Source organism: Cucumis sativus, chromosome 1, assembly GCF_000004075.3.
Source record: "Cucumis sativus cultivar 9930 chromosome 1, Cucumber_9930_V3, whole genome shotgun sequence".
NCBI lineage: Eukaryota > Viridiplantae > Streptophyta > Magnoliopsida > Cucurbitales > Cucurbitaceae > Cucumis > Cucumis sativus.
Window position 1 is genome coordinate 11,597,475 of NC_026655.2, and position 20,002 is coordinate 11,617,476.

The 20,002-nt window shown below is 32.8% G+C and overlaps 3 protein-coding genes across 7 annotated transcripts; all 3 read right to left on the reverse strand.

The window, feature by feature from the left end:
* Positions 1 to 486: 486 nt before the first annotated feature.
* Positions 487 to 7,900, reverse strand: LOC101217500 (ras-related protein RABA5a). 5 transcript variants are annotated; one of them, XM_031887098.1, is made up of 6 exons: positions 7,711 to 7,900; positions 7,526 to 7,624; positions 7,143 to 7,203; positions 2,942 to 3,107; positions 2,394 to 2,837; positions 487 to 1,266 (listed from the first exon to the last, which is right to left on the reverse strand). In XM_031887098.1, the coding sequence occupies exons 5-6, from the start codon at positions 2,731 to 2,733 to the stop codon at positions 932 to 934; spliced, it is 675 nt and encodes a 224-aa protein (XP_031742958.1). In that variant the 5' UTR covers positions 2,734 to 2,837; positions 2,942 to 3,107; positions 7,143 to 7,203; positions 7,526 to 7,624; positions 7,711 to 7,900; the 3' UTR covers positions 487 to 931. The 5 variants fall into 5 exon arrangements, with proteins under 5 accessions (XP_031742958.1, XP_031742953.1, XP_031742957.1 ...); XM_031887093.1 differs by lacking the exon at positions 7,526 to 7,624; XM_031887097.1 differs by lacking the exon at positions 7,143 to 7,203.
* On the reverse strand, positions 4,590 to 7,136 carry LOC101217894 (pentatricopeptide repeat-containing protein At5g64320, mitochondrial). The gene has a single exon (XM_004139566.3). It carries the CDS (start codon positions 6,937 to 6,939, stop codon positions 4,741 to 4,743), a length of 2,199 nt encoding a protein of 732 aa, XP_004139614.1. The 5' UTR covers positions 6,940 to 7,136; the 3' UTR covers positions 4,590 to 4,740.
* A 5,630-nt stretch (positions 7,901 to 13,530) lies between the features above and the next one.
* Positions 13,531 to 14,034, reverse strand: LOC105434476. Its single transcript, XM_011650165.1, has one exon. The coding sequence runs from the start codon at positions 14,032 to 14,034 to the stop codon at positions 13,531 to 13,533; it is 504 nt and encodes a 167-aa protein (XP_011648467.1).
* Positions 14,035 to 20,002: the final 5,968 nt, after the last annotated feature.

Genomic DNA, 20,002 nt, shown 5'->3' on the forward strand with positions numbered 1-20,002 from the left:
CTGAACAATGGTTTCCCAACTATATTCTTAATGCTAATTAATCGAGATAATTTTAAAAAAAATCACCGTGAGCTTACAAACTTTTTTCCTTTTTCAAAATTGTTTTATACAACATAAATATTTTGTCACTTTGTTATATTTTTTAAAATACCCAATTATAAAAAATATAAGGACAAAAAGGTTAGATGTCACACTTTTTCAAATAAGTTATGTGCCAAACACAAGTAATAATTTGAAATCATTCTTGCATTTAAAATTGTCATTTGAAATCATTTCCGTTGAAATTCTAATGCCAAACGAGTGAGGTTGGGGTCAAAGGGTCGAGTAGCATTCATCAACCCAACCCATGTCGTCCATAGAAGTAAATAAACAAGTTCACAACCCAACCATGATCACAAATATGCATTCATTTAGTTTGATATATCAAATTAAACTGATATCTAAACTCTTAACCAGACAACAGTAGTCATTGGAAGACCTGATTCCTTTACCAAATCGTATCAATCTAATAACTTATACTTGCTTTCAAGTACTACAATGAATATTCTTCAGAGGACGACATAAGATAAAAGTTTGAGAATAATGAACCATACAATGATGATGTTGGAATGATATTCTTTAGAAGCTCAGACAGGATTTTGAGCATAAATTTGAACAGAGGTAAAAAATATTACTTTTGAAAATTAAACCCTTTCAGGTCACATTTACATTTTTCAATTCCCCCCATGTTTCTCTAATCCATCAGTCATGCGAGAACGCATCAAATCAAATGTTACCCAGAATTGCAGAAGAAAAAACATAGAGAGAGCAGATTCATCGACTGAAGAAAACTCAACAAGATGGAGAAGAAGATACATGTGGAAGTTGTTAAGCAAATGATGCTATATAATGAGCAGAATAAATGAAAGAACAGATTCCAATATGTAAATTACTAGGATGAGCAGCACCCACCTTTTTTGGGCTCTCCTTCTACTTGGTCCTCTCCCTGTATAACTACAGTAGTCTTTCCATTCTCCATCCAGCTCACATCCTGCTTCTTAAGCTCTTGAGATATCATTACTTTTCGGCTCAATATGTTGTAGATCTCTTTCACGACTGTCTGAAATGCGTTTGTCACATTCGAAGAATCGAGGGCTGAGGTTTCTATAAAAAACAGACCCTGAGCTTCTGCCAAAGACTTGCCTTCAGCAGTTGGTACTTCTCTAGCATCCTTGAGATCAGACTTGTTGCCAACCAGTATGGTTACTACGTTCATGTCAGAATGAGCTGTTCAATCAAAGATTTACCCAATCAGTCCTTTTAGGTCATAAAAAAAGGCACAGATGCAACCTATTTCTTGAGCCCTTTTAATTTAAAGGAAAACAAAAAAGAACAAAAATTTGGGGAAAATGTCTTTTAGTTTCTGAGTTTTGGGTCTAACTTCTAGTTAATCCCTAGGTTTCAAAATGTTACATATTTAATCATAAGATATCAGTGAGGTTACGTATTTAATCATAAGATTTGAGTGATGTTACTATTTAATCCTAAGATTTGAGTTTGATTTCAATTTAGTCCCCTAGGTGGCTAGGTTTCAAATTGTAATTTTGATACTTAGGAACTAAACTGAAACCAAAATCAAAATCTAAGGACTAAATGCATAACATTTTAATATTTAGGGTCTAAATAAAAACTAGACCAAAAAGGCATTTTTCCCCAAAAAAATTATATGATAAAAAGAAAATATTGCTCCAAAATACATCTTCAAATACAAAAAAAAAAAAGAAAAAAAAGGAGACAAACCCAACAACCGAAGAACACAGGCCAAAAAGATGAAACCCTTCAACTGAGAACCACAAGAAACTTAGAGAGAGTCCCTTAAGAAACTAAGAGATAAACTGATCCAAGAAGTTAGGCATAGAGAAACATCAAACAAAAAAATTGGCAAATGCTTGAGCCTTTAACAGTGTTCACTCAACACTGTAACGATATAGTTACAACCAAGAAACTTTACATAATGTTTTTTTCTCCTTTTGTTTTACATTTCCAATTCAGATGCAGCTCTCGAGGAAATTCGAACTTATGACCCTTCATTACTTAAGACTTTCTTCCTTGTTGAAAATTCTACTGTTTCCAGAATACGATCTGGTGAAGGCAAATTATAGAATAAAAATCTTTGAAGCCTTCTAAAAGTTCCAACACTCATGCAGAAAGGAAATTACTGTTTCTTAATTTTTTTCATCATAAGATACTATCTACACCACATTCACAAAAAGGAAACGGTAATACAAATGACAGAATAATGAGAAGTAAACCAGTTCAATAACTTGAACAAGAATCAAATAAAAAGGCATGACAATTTAGTATTGGAGATTTTATTATCAAGAAACATCAGATAACATCTTTGTAATACTCACTGTGAAGTTCATTCAGCCATCTTCCAATGCTGTCAAAGGTCTGACGCCTACTAATGTCATATACGAGGAGAGCTCCAACAGCTCCTCTATAATATGCAGATGTAACGGCCCTAAATCGCTCTTGACCAGCTGTATCCCATATCTGAGCTTTGATTTCCTTTCCATTTATTTCTATCTTTTGGGTCTGGAACTCCACTCCAATGGTTGACTTGGAATTAGGGTAAAATTCATCTCTAGCAAATCTAGCGAGCAAATTTGATTTTCCCACGGCTGAATCACCAATTAAAACAATCTTGAAAAGATAATCTTCAGTTTTTTCCTCCTCGGAATAAAAAGCCATTGCCCAAGCCTCACAGAACTCTATAGAACCATAATAGTTTCAAAATACCTTCTGAATTCTGGGTCCTTCAGCAAGTCGATTCCACCTAAGGATGCAATTCTTCCCTACTCAGAATCAAAGAAATAGAATTCAGGAATATAAGAGACAGAGGAAACTTGAAAGGAAGGAAAGGTATAAAATATGCCAGAGATATTGTGTGAGTACTTACTTGATGGAGTAAGGAAAGAATCTGAGAGTACCAATATTCTGAAGCTAATAGCTGGTGAAGTGAGAAGGAAACAAAAAGGGAAATAGAATATAATCTTGTGTCAATCCGCCTTAGCTTCAACAGATCGAGTAAAAAATTCTGGTGCTTTCTCAATATCGAACCCAGCCTGGCCATTCCAAGAACCAAAACAAATGTACGGAGAAATTTATATCTAAAACAAAAGTACAATTAACCAAAAAATCTAAAGACGTAGGAGAGGAAATAATTTTGATGGGTGCTGCTATTTCTTTCGGAAGATAGCGTGAGAAGAAAGTATGCACAGTAAATTGTTGCAACATTTTAACAGAAGCAAATTACAACTCTGAACATTTGATAACAAACAGTAATACAATAATGAAAGGTATTACACTAAGAAACTAGATGACGATAAGGATGATAATTGTCAAAATAATCATTTTCATAAAAGTATAGACACAGAAACGGTAATGCCTTTAATAATCAACATCATGATGCTAAGTAGCCAGGTGTATCAACCATCCAATTTCTAGGACAGATGAGTAACTGCATCACAACATTTTTAAATAATTAAATTATGCTGATGCTAAGTATATTGCACATCATCCGATGGACCAATCTACGTATATTGATACTAGCTCCAAGCAAGTTCAAATTCAATTCTGTGATACATTTGCACGTGGCCAGTGGACCACCAACCCAATTTTATCATCCATAAACCAATATAAACTGAAAATATAACGAATATCACCCAACATAGATAAGAAAAATTTATAATTATTATTTTCTGCAGTCTAAGTTGATAGAAGGCACTAGGCTGACTCTTGATAATGAATATCAACTTGGAAAGTGGTTTTAGAGAGTCGAAACAACAAAGATTTTCACATCAGCAAAGAATGACTTGCTCAAGTGAAACGTTGCCATATGCACAAAAGCAAAGAAAATAATAAAAAATAAATAAATAAATGATAAACAACTTGCGACAATTGCAGTCTCTTTACAACCAAACCACAGATATTAATTTACACAATTTCATGTGGCATCGAGTCAGGGTTTTTAAGGAGATCTCTCATTATGAATCAATAAGCAATTGAGCAAAGAAGACAACAAAGCACAACCACAATATCAGATTTTTCCCCTACTTGCTCGTTTTTTGTGGCAACATGTGAGAAAAGAATCCCCCTTTCCTTTCAATAGCTTTTCCAACCAATAGTATCACCCACATCCTTTATGTTCTTAGTTATCATTTTTTAAAAGGAGGGGAAGATCTTGTGATCATTTAAGAATAGTTTTTTCTTGTTATGGTAATTGAAGTGGAAAATAAATAGAAGAATCTATGTCGCAAATCCTCTTCAAGATCATGTAAAAATGTAATGATTGGTGCTCAAGGTGCAATTCTAATCTTTCTGTTAATCAGAAGAGCTTTGTGTTGAAAAGTTTCTGTTGTTTCTTGCATTTAAAAAAGAAAAAAAAAGGTAAACAAAAGTAACCACACCAAGTAAACACATTAACTTATCAAACCATAATATATGCAAACGAACCAGCACATGAGCAAAACAGTGAAGTAAGAAACTCAATCAAGCCTATTTGAATGAGGTATGAACATGCACAAAACTTATTCAATCAAGCGACAAGAAATTAAGCCTCATGATTCTCCATTTTGTTTCTCAGGGTGCCACCAATTCGCTAAACTACTAACATTTTTAAAATTTCTGCAAAATGTATGCTTCACAAGAAGAAACTGAAATATCTAAAGTGAAAAATTATTTCACAAGTACATCTTATCACCATAACTCGTCTAACACAAAAAAATTATTCTCCTGGTTACTTTGTTTTAACAAAGTATAGACCAACACATTCCAAGTAAGATTACTGGGTACAAAACCATTTTCTATGCCTCTATAAAAAAATAAACAAGCATCATTCACCATGCCTTCTTTACACTGCCAACTGATAAAAGTGTTATAGGTAAAAGCATCGGGGCGAACACCTTCAACTTGTAATCTATCAAATAGATTTAAAGCTTCCTTGATGCGTCCAACCTTACAAAGTCCATTTAAAACACTGTTATAAGTAACTATGTCAGGCACAAAACCTCGATTGATTGCATCTCTTAGAAATTCAAATGCGTTGTCCACTTTTCCAACTTTACAGAGCCCATTGATCATAATATTACACGATATAGTATCAGCACCAAGTCCATCCATTATCATTTGCTCATATAGTTCCAATCCTTTTTCAATATTACCAACTTTGCAAAATGCTTTAATCAGACCATTGTAAGTAATCTTATCAAGAGTGCATCCTCTAAATAACATATCATTAACAAGTGTGAGTGCTTTTTGGAATGCACCCCTCCTTAAAAGTGCATGAATCAGTGTATTGTAAGTCACATTGTTGGCAACTGCACCATCCAATAACATATTATGAAACAACCTGAAGGCCTCATCAATCCTATCAACCTTGCACAATCCATAGATTAGAGAATTATACGTAAACAAGTCAGGCTTGCACCCTTTCGTGCACATTTCACTCAACAGATTTAAAGCAACATGAACCTTCTCTTTCCTACATAGAGCACATATCAAGCAATTGTATATAACTGAATTTATAGTCAATCCCCTTGCTGACATCTCATGTAAAACAAGTCCAGCTTCTTCAAGAAGCCCTGCTTTACAAAGCCCATTAACCAGTATCGCGTATGTGATCACATTCGGCTCACAACCCCTCCTCGACATCTCATTGACCAAATCACGAGCAAAACTAAGACTCCCCTCTTTGCAGAGACCATGCATCAAGATGTTGTATGTAAAAATATCAGGCTGAAAACCAAAATTTATCATAGTCTCATTAAGAAAACTTTGAGCTTCCTTAAGCTGTCCACTCATAACGTACCCATTGATTAAAGTATTGAGGATTGCATTGTTTGGACAAGGGATTTTGATCAATATTTTTCTTGCTTCATTGAGTTTTCCAATCCTACATAGACCATGCAACAGAAAACCATACGTCATATTGTCTGGGTAAAAACCTCGAAGAAGCATTCGATCAACCAATTTTGTTGCATCATGAATTTTATTAACCTTGCAGAGGCCATGAATAACATCATTGAAAGTTTGAACATCAGGCATGCATCCCATAACAAACATTTCTTCCAAAAGCTTTAAGGCTTCACTAACTTGGTTTTTTTGGGATAGTGCATGTATTAAAGTTTGATAAACAATAGAATTGGGTACACATCCATGCTTTGTCATATCTCTAAGGAGTGAGCATGCAGAATCAACCTCATTAAACATACAGAGAGCTTTCATCACAATGCCAAAAGTAAAAACAGTGGGAGAGACACCCTTACTCAACATGTCATAGAAAACATTTGTAGCAACTTGTGGGCAATTACCGGTCACAAGTATTTCCAAAACTAAATCATAAGATTTGAAAGTTGGTTCACATAAATAGACAGCCCTCATATCTAGGAGCAATCTAATTGCTTGTCCAGGTTGTCCAGCTTTTCCATAATGTTTCATAATTATCATGAAAATGGACTCTCGAAAAACAATCCCTTCTTCTTTCATCTGCATTAAAAGTTTATCTATAAGCTTGAACTTTCCAATTGCCCCAAGCTTATTTATAAACACATAGTATACATCAAATGTATGGCAATAGCCCTTCTGGCCACCCACCCGTTCAAATATTTCCAACAATGTGGGAACATCAAGTGGGAGCTCAAGCAGTTTACAAAGTTGAACAGGAGTAATTAGAATGTGAGACTTCCTAAGCTTTGTGAGATCAAAAGGTTCAAGTAAACTCTCCCATTCAGTTGCAGGTTCTGATTCAACATTCATCTTGATTGGATCACTACCATCTCCAATATTCCCAGCTAAAAAGCTTGCTTTGCAAGAATTCTCAAAAAGAATAATGATCTTAGACTCCGATGAACTAAGACTTTTGGTCCGTTTAACAATGTTTCTGAAAGAACTAAACATTAATAAAAGATAGTTCAGGTGGTTGACTTCAAATTAGGGTAGTCTCTAGCAAATCTTGAAAAAAAAAAGTCTCAATTACTCCGCAAGCTAAATCTCCAACTAAAACAGTCTTGAAAAGATAATCCTCAAGTACTCCTTTGGATAAAAAGCCATCGGCCAAGCCCCAATAGAACTCTATAAAACCAGACTAGCTTAGAAATTACCTTCTGAAATTTGGATCCTTCAGGAAGTCAAATTCCACCTAAAGATGCAACTCTCCCCTATCTACAATGAAGAAATCGAATTCAAGAATATATGAGAGACAAAAAAAGTAAAAGAAAATAAAGAGGAGTCCTGAGAATGGCACCGAAACCCGTAAATCATAATAAGGTTGGAGTAGAACAGCACAATCAATAAAGGGGACAGAAAGTTCACACCCAAAATCGAGCACAAAATCAAAAGATATTTCCATAAATCAATTACTCCATTTGAAACCAACAACAATCTTTCCCTCCCAATATCAACCAAAAGCCAGACTCGCAGAAAGCAAAAGTCAGAGAACAAGAAATAAACAAGAAATAAAAAGAACCCAAAACTCCAATCTTACTAGTTCTTGAGAAATGAGAGGGGGGGAAAAAAGGGGTGTTAGATTTGGAGGAAATGAAGGTGGAATCTGGCGGAGTAAAAGCAATGGGAGAAGCTGGTGCTGAAATTTGAAATAAATTTGTAGTGATCAGAGCAGGGAAGAGGAAGTGAAGGGTGAAAGAGGAGAAAAAAAGTGAATGGAAATACCTGAAAAGAGAGGAGAGGGTAGGGATGGAAATGAGGAGGAGGAGGAGGAGGAGGAGGAAGAAGAAGAAGCAGCTTCGTCAACGCTCATCAGTTTGGTGGGATAATGGAAAGGGAACAGCAATGAGCAGTAATGAATGTGAATCGTGATTTGTTCGAAACGGAAAATTGATGAAGAGGAAGCAGAAACAGTAATAAATCTGAAGGGGACTTCGGCCTTCCAATTTGGGATTCAATAGAAGCTGGCAAAAGGGGGATGCATCACTCTGGCCCATCAACGCTATAATGGCCCAATAACAAACCAAACCATTCTCTAACCCTTTCTTTCTTTCTTTAAATATTTTGTATTTTTGTACTCTTTGTATTATGTGATTTAATACACTTTGATTCAATCGAAATACCGTCCTTACTTGTGACATTTTCTATCTAACAAAATCAAGACTCAAATTCTCTCTATTTTTTAATTTCGAATTTTCAGTTTTATATCATCTTTGTTTTGATATAACTCATTTTTTACAATATCTAGAATTATTCAATCTTTAATTTGCATTATCATATTTCTTTGCATTTTTTTTTGTTAATTTTTATAAATATAATAAAACACTAACATATTTACCGTTCGGATAACAAAATCAAAAAGTTCACGAGTCTATAGAAATTTTTCATAAATCTTAGATTTGTCGTTGATATTGCAGACGATTCGTTGCTTCTCTTTCTTCTTCTTCGTCATTTATTCATTTTCTCTTTTACATTTCTTCAATTCATCTTCAACATTTTATTTCTTCTATTTTTATTCTCTTTCTTTTTCTTTCTTCCTTTCTTCTATTTTTATTCTTTTTCTTTTTTTTCTTCCTTTTTTCAACTCTTCTCTTTCTTTCATACAACTCCTCTTCCAAAATATCGATATCGTTTAAATATCACTTTGATATGGTCTAAATGATCGTTTACCTAGTCAACACAATCGTTTAACATGTGATCGTTTAGCATGGTCAACACAATCATTTAGATTTGAAACATATTTTTCATCATTAAAAAGAACTACACATTCGTGTATTATTTAATTTCCTACACAATTGCATATCATGATCGTCTATAAAAAGAATTACACGCACACATGTGGTTGGTGTTGGTACTACCTACACAATCGTGAATCATTTCCTATAAGATCGTGTATCATGATTGTTTAGAAGAAGAATTACATGCATGCATGTGGCCGATTAATGGCGTGTTAATTGAGGCATTTTTTGTATTTTCGATTGTGGACCTATGTGCTTTTATGTTTTCAAAATTGTTCTATAGTGGAAATATTTTGTCGGTTTGTTATATTTTTTTAAAAAATCTTATTTTTTATCTTATTTCTTTTTTATAATTTTAAATCAGATTAAACCATTTTTATTTGTTTCTTGTTATTTTATATTTAGGATTATTTAATGTTTAATTTGTTTCACTTTTATGAGTTTAATGTATACCTTTACATTTTTCTATATCTTTTTCATTTTTATCAAAACAAATTATAATGACTTATGATACACGATCCTTGATATCATAAGTCAAGGATATCAAGTTGACTTGTCGTGATGTTCTTGGAGTTTGTTGAACGTCTACGCTTGATTTGGAGAAGCGGAGCACGTGATGTTTTTCAAGTTGGTTGAATACTTACGCTTGATTTGAGGAAGCGAAGCACGTGATGTTCTTGAAGTTGGAGTCTTGGAAGAAAGTTTGTATCTTCAAAGAAGCTTCAATCTTCGAGGATGGTCGACTTCAGGAGTTTCCAAAAGTTTGTATCTTCAAAGAGCTTCAATCTTCGAGGATGGTCGACTTCAGGAGTTAGGGAGTCTGCTCTTGGGAGAATTCTCTCTAGATCTTCTGGAGTAAAAAATTTTCAACCCCTACAAATGAGAATAATTCTTCTATTTATAGAGTTCATTAGTGGGCTTTATGGGCTTAAACCTGGTTGATCGATGGACCAGACCCATGGGCTTAACCATATGGATTTATGTTATATTTAGTTTTTGGGCTCAATTAAACTTATTTTTTAGCTTAATTGAACTTAGTCCAAGTAAATAATATTTAATTGAACCAAAATGATTAACTTAATCCAACGATTAAGATGAAAACATGTGGCATTATTAGAATAGCCAAATTTATGTTTCTTTTTCAATTTTTTTTTAATTTGGGGCACATGTCAATTTTAATTAGTCTCAAATTTAATTATTTGTATTTTTCATCATTAACTTAATAAATGATGTGGCAATTTGTGATTGGTCTCAAAACTTCTTATTCAACATAATAAATGACAAGTTTATGATTTTACAATTCACCCAAAATCATAATATATCCATTTTAGTTCAACCATAACTTATCAAATAAATTACACACCCATCATATGCAATTGAGTAAAATTAGCATGCTCTGATACCATATAATGGAAAGCATACAAACACAGAGGAAAATACTGATCAATTTTACTCTATATGCAACTAAACTATTTAGTGATAAACATGCTTGAAAAGACCCTAATTAGAAGAAAATATACCTTTGAAGCTTTCTGAAATCCTTGATATCTCCTCACGAACTTAATCCAAGACAACCACTAAAGATGACCCGCTAATCTTCGGATTTAGAACCAGGTTGTGGGACCAATTAGTTGAAGGAACTAAGGGAGATGTATGAAAATTGGAAGGTAGAATTTTGGTTGAGATTTTGGAGAGTAATGATTTTGTAATTTCCAAAATTACTTGAAAAGGGCAAAAGTTTTTAACATAGATGAAAAAAACCCTATTTATAACCTAATTACATGCAATTTTGCATGTAATTAATTAGTCAAATCTCAACACATAATAATCCACTAACAATAAGTGGAACTTATTGGGCTTGGTGTCTACATCTCATGTAGCCACGTATCCCACTAGGTGTTCGTGGGATTATCCAACAAAAAGTTGGATTTTTCCACTAACTTAGTCCAAGGGTAAAAGGGTCATTTGACCTTTCAAGTCAATATTTTGACTTTTTACCATTTTGTTTGTTTTGACTAGTTTTGACCTCCCGAGCATAAATCCACGTTCATTTTTTCAAAATTCAAATCACATTTGAATATAAGGCCAATCAAAGTTTGATTTTTCGAAGTAAAAAAATCAACATTTTGACTTTTTACAACTTTGACCATTTTCATCAATTTCGAGCTTCTTAGTATGAATCTGTATTCATATTCATAGTATTTAAATCTCATTTAAACATAAATCTCTATTTCTAATATGAAATCCGACGGCTATATCACATATACTTGTCGGTTTCTCTCTCTTCTTTAAATTCGAACAATTCGACTTATTCCATCACACTGTTATAAGTTTATTCCATATGAGCTAGCAGGGAAACCTAATGGACCTATAGATCATAGGCTCCAACGATTCAAGATTAATTGACTAAACTCTTTTAGACCGAGTTAATGAACATTCGTTAACTAACAGATTATTCCACTAAAGTCTCGTAGTTGCACTCCCCTCACTATAGATATATTTGCGTCCATTTGATAAAACCATAATCAATAAATTTATCTTGTGGTTTTTCGTAACCTTAGTTGGGTCAAAACATCATTTTACCCCAAGACTACATCTTGCAAGTCTCACTAATCCACTATTAAACAATTGGTTTAAGGTCCAACTTATAAACTTAATCCCTCTCGGGCCAATGAGAGGGTGAGACCCCTTGTTCAAGACTTGGAAGAGAACAACCTATCTACTAACCCTAAAACGGGTAGGAGTGAATTCCGTCTTGCATACTATGTCCTCAGCTATCCACCCGATCTTACCTCTAAAATGGGAGGCTTGTTGGATCAACGCTGATGAGCTACCTTCACCTATGCAGATCTAAAGATAATCTCGTGTGAACAGGAGTTCATAGTTAGCTCATGATTAAGATTAAGTTTACCTAGGTCATCAATAATGGAGATAGTTAGTTTTAAACAGTAAACGGTGTTATAACGTAAAAGGTGACTATTTCATGGTTCAGTCTTTTGTAAACACTTTACATAGGATGCCCCCACTTTCATGTCTCCACATGAACGATTCAGGATCATTTCGTTTGTACTTACTACAAAGCGGGTCACACCCATAATTTCTCTAAATAAGGCGTCCAACCATTATTCATATACTATAGACTATTTAGGCTATATACTCGAACTTGATCCACATTTATCTCTCCACATAAAGTTCAAGTTTACTCAGAAATAGTCTCAGGACTTAGTTTATTGGATTTACAATTATAATATTCAATTTTTCAATAACAACTTTATTGAACAGAATATGATTACAAACTACGAGTTTTAGAACAAAAAATTCCAAACATTCCCTCCCTAGGTGATTATGTGTTTTGGCCAAGTAAGGAACGCTAAGATGAGTTGCTACATGTGGAAGCTGAACAAGCAATCTAAGTTCTTTTATTTTGTAACTTATGTAAGTAAGAAATTATTTTGTTGGAAGCCTTTGTACTGAAAGAGATGCATCTCAACTTTGTGAGAACTAAGCAAGACGTTTAGATTTAAGTTTAAGTTTAGGTTTAACTCTGGTACGAAAAGAAAGGAAAGTGTAATTGTAGAACACTTGGTTCAAGTAATAAGAAATGATTTGTTTATTAGTTCTATTTGAAGTTTAATAATTTTTTCGTTGCTCGATAAAGTTTAAGTTTAAGTATAAGGACTCAAGTGAGCATTCTGGCAATTCACATGAAGCGCCAAGGCTGCTCAAGTCCCATCGTGTGCCACATAGCAAGGTTCAGGATGCGTGTAGGGTAAGGCGTGACAATAAAACACTTCCACTTATACACTTTTGATCGTGATAAAAGGCTATTATATTAGTCAGTCATAATGGTAGTCTATAAACTAACAACCACCTAAACAAAGCTAAATGATAGGAGTTATCAATCACTTATTGACTTCTACAATTATAAATGTGTCTGTAAACTAGGCCTAGAAACTAGGAATGAAATACAAATTTGAGATATAAAATGGTCATCAATCTCTGTGAATGAGAAAAATTAATAATGTAGTATTCATTCTTAAACACTTGTGGGGGTTGGAACAAAATATCGGTAGGTTTAAGTATACAAATATTGACAAGTAGTATAAAATGGACAAAATTTAAGTATTGAATCTCAAGAAACAGAGTGCAATAAATCAGTTGAGTAAAGAGATTTGTTCTCTAAGTTTGCAACCCCAAAGGTAACCATGGTATACAAGTCACAAAAGTCTTGACTATTTAGTACAAACAAGACATATTTCTTTCTCCCTTTTTAGAACAAATAAGACATAACAATCATGAAATATTTTTAAAAATGAAAATTATACGTGACCAACGTTATTATAGTTATTATTAAAAAAGAAAAAGAAAAAGAAAAACTAAAACGCGTTTTATATGTAAAAGATAATACAAAAAGTTAATCATTCTTTTTCTTTCTAAGACTTGGATTCTGTTTCTACCAATTAATAGTATTCTGTATGCTCGTCGAAATATAATACATGTTCTACTTTATCCTTATCACAACTCCTTTTTAGTTAATTCTGTACAATTCCAGAATTATTGTTAAACCACATGTTCAAGTAGCAGAATCGTAAGAAAGAAGCAAGAAGCTCCAAGCAATTTCTGAATATACATTTACACATTAGCTTTCAGTATCCCAAACTTTGAGATTAAAAAAAATCCAACAACTTACAATTTAATTGAGAAAACGAGATAGAAGAATAAATTAGATGACCTTACTCCCTAAAAACTGGAGGTTGAATCGCTGTTATACCTAACAAAAGTATGAAGAAAAAAAATTAGAGTAGAGTCATTTAATAGTTGAAGCAACAGCATGAGCCCACCATTTGAGATTAACTTTCATATGAATTTCATTAGAAGGAAACCTCCATTTCATCATCAATGGCTTCTTCAATTCCACCTTTTCTTCTTCCTCCTCCTCCTCCTCTTCTTCCTCCATAGTCTCCCAAGCTTCTGAAAGATAAGGCCTAGAAATTTCACCACACAACTTTTGTTCTTCTTCTTCTTCTTCTTCCCTTTTTCCTAGCCAATTCAATCCAGGAACTATGGACGCCAAGATCGAACCTTTATCCTCCTCGGAGAAAACAAATCCCAAATCCATGAACCCTTTTAGCTCTTCAAATTCCAGCTCCAATTGGCTCCTATTTTCCGCCCCCCTCGTTTTTCTTCCCCTAGGTTTCCTCCTTGACTCGGCTCCGGCGATTTCTTTGCTTGGAAAGGGGTGTTTGTTGAAGATTTTACGCTTGAACCAAAAAGAATCGAAGAGATTCAGCACTTGCTCAAAGTCGTCCATCAATTAGAGATCTCTGTTTTGTTTGTTTGGCTAATTTGGTCTTCACAAACTCTGTAAGGGGTTTTAAAATGTTGACTTGTTGTCACCAAATTGGGCTTGAAGTGGTCAACATTTCTATGAAAGAAAAATAAGCGTCCCATTTTTGTTTTTGTTTTCTTTTAGTTCTATCGTCCTTTCTAGGAAAGTTGAAGGAAAATGGCGCCCCACACCAGACGTGTGGATCTTCTTCTTATCATTATTATTTTAGTACAGCATTTCCCACTTCGTGCATTTTTATCTTTGTCTTAATTTATATTTGAAAAGTGTAGGGAAAAGGGTTGTTAACGGTATGTGTGTGCTAGCCGTGGATGAAGTAGAGCTAAGGATTGGATCGCAAAGTGGTTCTTGCAGGTCACTCATCCAATCCTGCGTGCATCTTTGCGGGTCTGCTTAGTGGCCGTTTTCGTTGATCTAGACATAACCAAGGTCTTGTTATATGAATAATATCATAAAAATAAATTAGAAAATAAAAATTTAGATATTTAAAAAAGAATCTAAAACGAATCACCATTCACATTCTTTCTTAACACAATTTATGACTATGTTTTATGAGTAATTGTCTCTCATGATTAGATTAACTTTCTTATAGAAACAACCACCCCATTCCAAAGGTTCGAAAACTATACTTCGTGGAAATAAATCAAATTTGAACAAGCTTACAAAAAAAAGTAATATTTTATGAGGGTAAAATAATGACGAAAAATAATACTTTGAAACAATTTGAGTAAAATGTGTATTTATAGATTATTCATGATCATTCGAATAGTCGCGTCTATTCTTCAAGTTATTTATTTTCTAAAAAACATGTTCATTTATGGAACAATGCAACTCTACATGTTCGATCACATACCATTTATGTAAGTTTTATTTTCATGACTATACAATAAAACTTTAACATTGTATAAAATAATAAATGTTAATATCCTTTGAACTAAATGGTTTTCACAAATTAAATTTAGTTAGATAAATAACATACTTTCATCCACCAATGATCTTCTAAGGGATTACGTTTTGACATTCCTTTAGAACTTAATTAGGTTTCTTGACGGAAGAGTGAACTAGCTACTTCAATGAGGCAGCGAGAGATCAATCTCTAAGGTTCCACTTATAGACACTACCTCTCATGGTGTTTAATTAGAGCATTGTCTTTTTTTATTTGATGAGCCTAATAAAATAATGGGATAGTTGCAAATTTAGCAATTAAATTCAAAATAATTAAGTATATAGCAACATTTTAAAAAAAATTGCAAATATAGCAAAATTTGTTAAAATCTATCAATGATAGAGTCTTATCACTGATAGATCATGTTGTAAAAATTGGTCTGTCACTGATAGATCATACGAGTCTATCACGGATACAAGTCTATCAGCGATAGTTTTGCTATATTTGCAATTTTTTTAAATATTGCTATATCCTTAATTATTATTCTTCAAATGGTCATCCATTACAATTATCCTAAAATAATAGACTCAAAAAAGATAAAATAGCATATAATGCACATGGGTCACATTAATAATAGATAAAAATTGCAATTGATCACCAGTTTATAAATAATAATTAAGAATATAGCAATATTTTTAAAAAAATTACAAATATAACAAAATTATCACTGATAGACTTATATCGCTGATAGACTTCGTATGGTCTATCAGTGATAAACCAATATTTGCAACATGGTCTATTGATGATAGACTTATATCATTGATAGAATTTGACAAATTTTGCTATATTTGTAAAATTTTTAAAATGTTGCTGTATACTTAATTATTTTGAATCTAAATGCTAAATTTGCAACTATCCCTTAATAATAATATTATATTTAAAATAAATCTAACATTCTACCACTTGGCTCGTTGACATTATTTACCATTCATTGTCATAAACATAATGCGCAAATAAATAAAAAATTAAACTTCATAATACATCATGTCAAGTAAAAAAAACTACTAAAAAATCATGGTGATCATACATCATTGCATTAACATATTCCATTCCATATATAACTGAAATTGTTCCTGATTTAACATGATCTACAATAAAGATAAACAATAACAGTCCAACAATAAGTGTCTTTATCAAAGACGGTGTCCTATTTGATTCACTTAATTCATTTATGTATATACTAATCATAAGAATAGAACTATGGGACAATTAGAAACAATAAATAAATGAGCTCGAAGTGTTAAATAACATAATGTGATTTCGATAATGATATCTACTAATGCTCATACGTTCAATATGATCATTGAATGTCTTTGGTGGCAATCCTTAAGTAAGTGGATTTGCAATCATAAGTTTAATGCTAATGTGTTCGGTTGACACCTTTTGTTTATGAACTTCCTCTTTAACGGCAAAGTATTTTAATTTCATATGTTTAGCACCTTTAAAATACTTGTTTTTTTAGAAGAAAATTGCTGCAGAATTATCACAATAAATTCTCAGCAGCTTGACAATACTGTCGACAATTCCAAGTCCTGAGATAAAGTTCTATAACCATAAACCATAAACTATATATAGCTTCAAACCATGCTACAAATTCAACCTCCATAGTGGATGTAGCGACGATAGATTGCTTTGAACTTTCCTATGAAATTGCTCCTTGAGCTAATAGAAACAAATAGCCAAAAGTATATTTTTGTGTATCCACACACCCGACAAAATATGAATCTAAATATCCAATCACCTCAAGATGATCAGTTCTCTTGTAAGTAAGCATATAAAATAAGAATTATAAACTTACTCCCACTAATTCTTAGGTATATACATCGACCAATGATTTTTTCTTTAAAACCAAAAGATGTGATGTTATCATTAAACTTACGATACCATTGTTTGAAGCTTGTTTAAGTCCATATATTGACCTCTTTAATTTATACATTATATATTCCTTTCTTTCAACCATAAAACTTTCTAGTTGATCTATGAACACTTCTTCATCTAAATTCTCATTTAGAAATGCAGTTTTCACATCCATTTGATGAAACTCGAAATAATAATGAGCTACTAAAGTTATAATAATTCTTAATGAGTCCTTTTTCGAGATAAGAGAAAAGGTCACTTTGTAGTTAATGCCATCTTCTAAGTATAACTTTTGGCAACAAGTTTAGCCTTATGTCGTTCAATTTTATCATTTGAATCACGTTTGGTCTTAATTAAAGACTCATTTACACTCAACTCATTTACTTCCTTTAGGCAATTATGCAAAGTCCCATACTTTATTATCATTCATAGATTTTTAACTCTTCTTTCACGGCATCTAACCATTTGGCATAATTATCTCCTTTGATAGCCTATGAAAATAAAACTGGATCATTATTAATACTTAAATAAAATTATCTCTTTTGCAAATAATCCACATAATAATCGAAAATAGTTGATCTTCTTTACTTTACAGACCTTTCTAACTTTGTTTCTTGTGGTTCTTCAGTTATAGGTTCATTTGTTATAACATCATTATGTGGTGTTTGACCATTAATTTGTTCTTCCTGTGAATTGTTAACATAAACTCAACAACTACAGGAACAAAAACTTGAGAAGAAGTTATAGATGAAGGAATTTCCACCCTAACTTCTTGAATTCCCACTTTACGTGGTTTCATAAACTTCCACTAATTACGCCAATCTCAATGAACCTTGGATTTTCATTTTCAACTATTCACATACTATGGTTAGGACAATAAAATCTATACCATTTTGGTTTTTTTGGATAATCAATAAAGAAACCATTGGTTGTTCTTGAATATAGTTTCTTTTCGTATGGATTATAAATTCTTACTTTTGTTTGAGAACCTCAAACATGCAGGTGCCTTAAACTAGGTTTCCTTTTTGTCCACCAATTCAAAAGGTGCCTTTGGAACTGACTTACTTAGAACCCTGTTTAATAAATATTAAGCCGTTCTTAATGCATACATCCACAAGGACATAGGTAAAGACGAATTAATTAACATGCTTCTAACCATATTTATTAATGTACGATTATGCCTTTCTGCAACACCATTTTGTTGTGATGTTCTTGGCATTATGTATTAAGCACATGTACCATGTCTTTCTAGGAATTTAGCAAATGGGTCAAAACAATGTGCTTTCTCATCATATTTTTCATAAATTTTATAAAATCCTTGACATTTTCAGTATTATAGTTATGGACTTGATATTGTTTACTACAATCATTTGCATAAACATTAGGGCTCAATCTATTTGATATTTCCCAAGCTTTATAGAAAAATATATCATCATCATTGGTAGTAGAAGTAAGTACAGTAGGTTTCTCACTTAAGAGTATAAAATCAAGATCCAAAACTTCAAGATGGAATCAGACTTGTTCGAACCAATTAGAGAAATTTAGTCCATTAAACTTGATTATAGACCTGTGAATGAAGAGAAACGGGAGTAGATGTTGCGATTTCAAAATAAATATGCTTATACACTATTGATTTGAGAAATAAACTTAAAAATACAACATATATTTTCATATAATATTAAATAATCATTAACTTATACATTGGAGTTCTTCTTTAGAAACCACAACAATGTACACTAATTATGCTTAATTGATGCTAGATTTAGTTTCACATAATTGGTAATTTAAATGCTCAAATTAGATACATTAGTTAGTTATCTTTAGATATACTAAAAATATTTAACCAAACACCTCAATTAACCACAATCAGAGTGAAAGGGTAGGTTGGTTTGTACGGTGGTGAAGGAAAAGAAATCTGATGTTGTTTAGCCCGAATACATACATCACAAGGAGCCCTAAACCCTAAACCCTAGATACATCAATTTTAGAGAAATATAAGGAAATAAATGTTTCATATATTGGGAATTAGGATGACCTAAACGAAAATGTCATAACATACAATTTTGTTCAGAAGTAGAAAAATAGGAAGATAAAAGATTGGTCCTAGAAATGCTACTAGAATAAGTGTCATAATCAAGGAGGTAAAGTCCCCCACTATGTCGGGCAGTGTCAATCATCTTCCCTAAGCTCAAGTCCTCAAAAGAGACAGAATCATGTAAGAATATTGCTTTGCAGTTTAACTCATGAATAATCTTGCTTTTTGAAAGCAAATAAGAAATTATGGACACATGCATGAAAAACATTATGTAAGAAGAGCCCTAAACAGTGAGAAATCTTCCCCTTATCAGCAATGGGAGTCAAGGATCCATCTGCAATTCTAATTGTTTCGTTGCCGACACATGCAATATAAGACATAAAATGTTCAGAGGAACCAATTAAATAATCAGTGGCGCTAGAATCCAGAATTCAGGGGTTATTCTCATCAACACTAATAAGACCGAAGGACTAAGTTATACTTGATTAGACAATGACACCTAAAGTAGCGGGGACTAGGATTGGTCTGGTTCCTGTGTGGATCAAGTGATTAAGAAGGTCTAGCATACTCACTCACATATGTCCACCCTATGTTACGTTTTTCGTTGGAAGAGTGTTTTTTACCTTCCAGGGGACAATCCTCCACCACACACTTTTATGCAAGCTACAATCCTCAACCACTGGAATATTTTTTTATAAAATAACTACGAGTAGGAAAGAGAAGGCAAATTGAGAAGGAGAGGTTAAATTTTAAAAAATAGATTAAAGTGATTTAGATCTTTATTTATTTTGTTGTCATATTTGCCATATTGAAAAAATGTGTAACATAGACTATAATATGGAAGTTTCCTTTGCTACCAGGTACAAATCCATTTAGAAAATATAAAATACATTAATGTAAAAAGAGAGGGTGAATTTTAGGAAACAAAGTTTTTAAAAATTCCATTAATGTATTTTAGAAAATATAAAATATAAGAAAAAATTGTGAATTGTAGGAAACAAAGTTTTAAAAAATTAGCAATTCAATTTGTTTATGTTTAACTCCATATTGGAACGAACCATGAACACCGATAATGCTATGTACGTGTTTGATGA

Coding starts and splice junctions, on each gene's coding strand:
- LOC101217500 (XM_011656675.2), bottom strand. CDS start 2,733: ATGGCTTTTTATTCCGAGGAGGAAAAAACTGAAGATTATCTTTTCAAG. Junction 1,267..2,393: donor ATGGCTGAATGAACTTCACA/GTGAGTATTACA, acceptor TTGATTGAACAG/CTCATTCTGACATGAACGTA.
- LOC101217894 (XM_004139566.3), bottom strand. CDS start 6,939: ATGTTTAGTTCTTTCAGAAACATTGTTAAACGGACCAAAAGTCTTAGT.
- LOC105434476 (XM_011650165.1), bottom strand. CDS start 14,034: ATGGACGACTTTGAGCAAGTGCTGAATCTCTTCGATTCTTTTTGGTTC.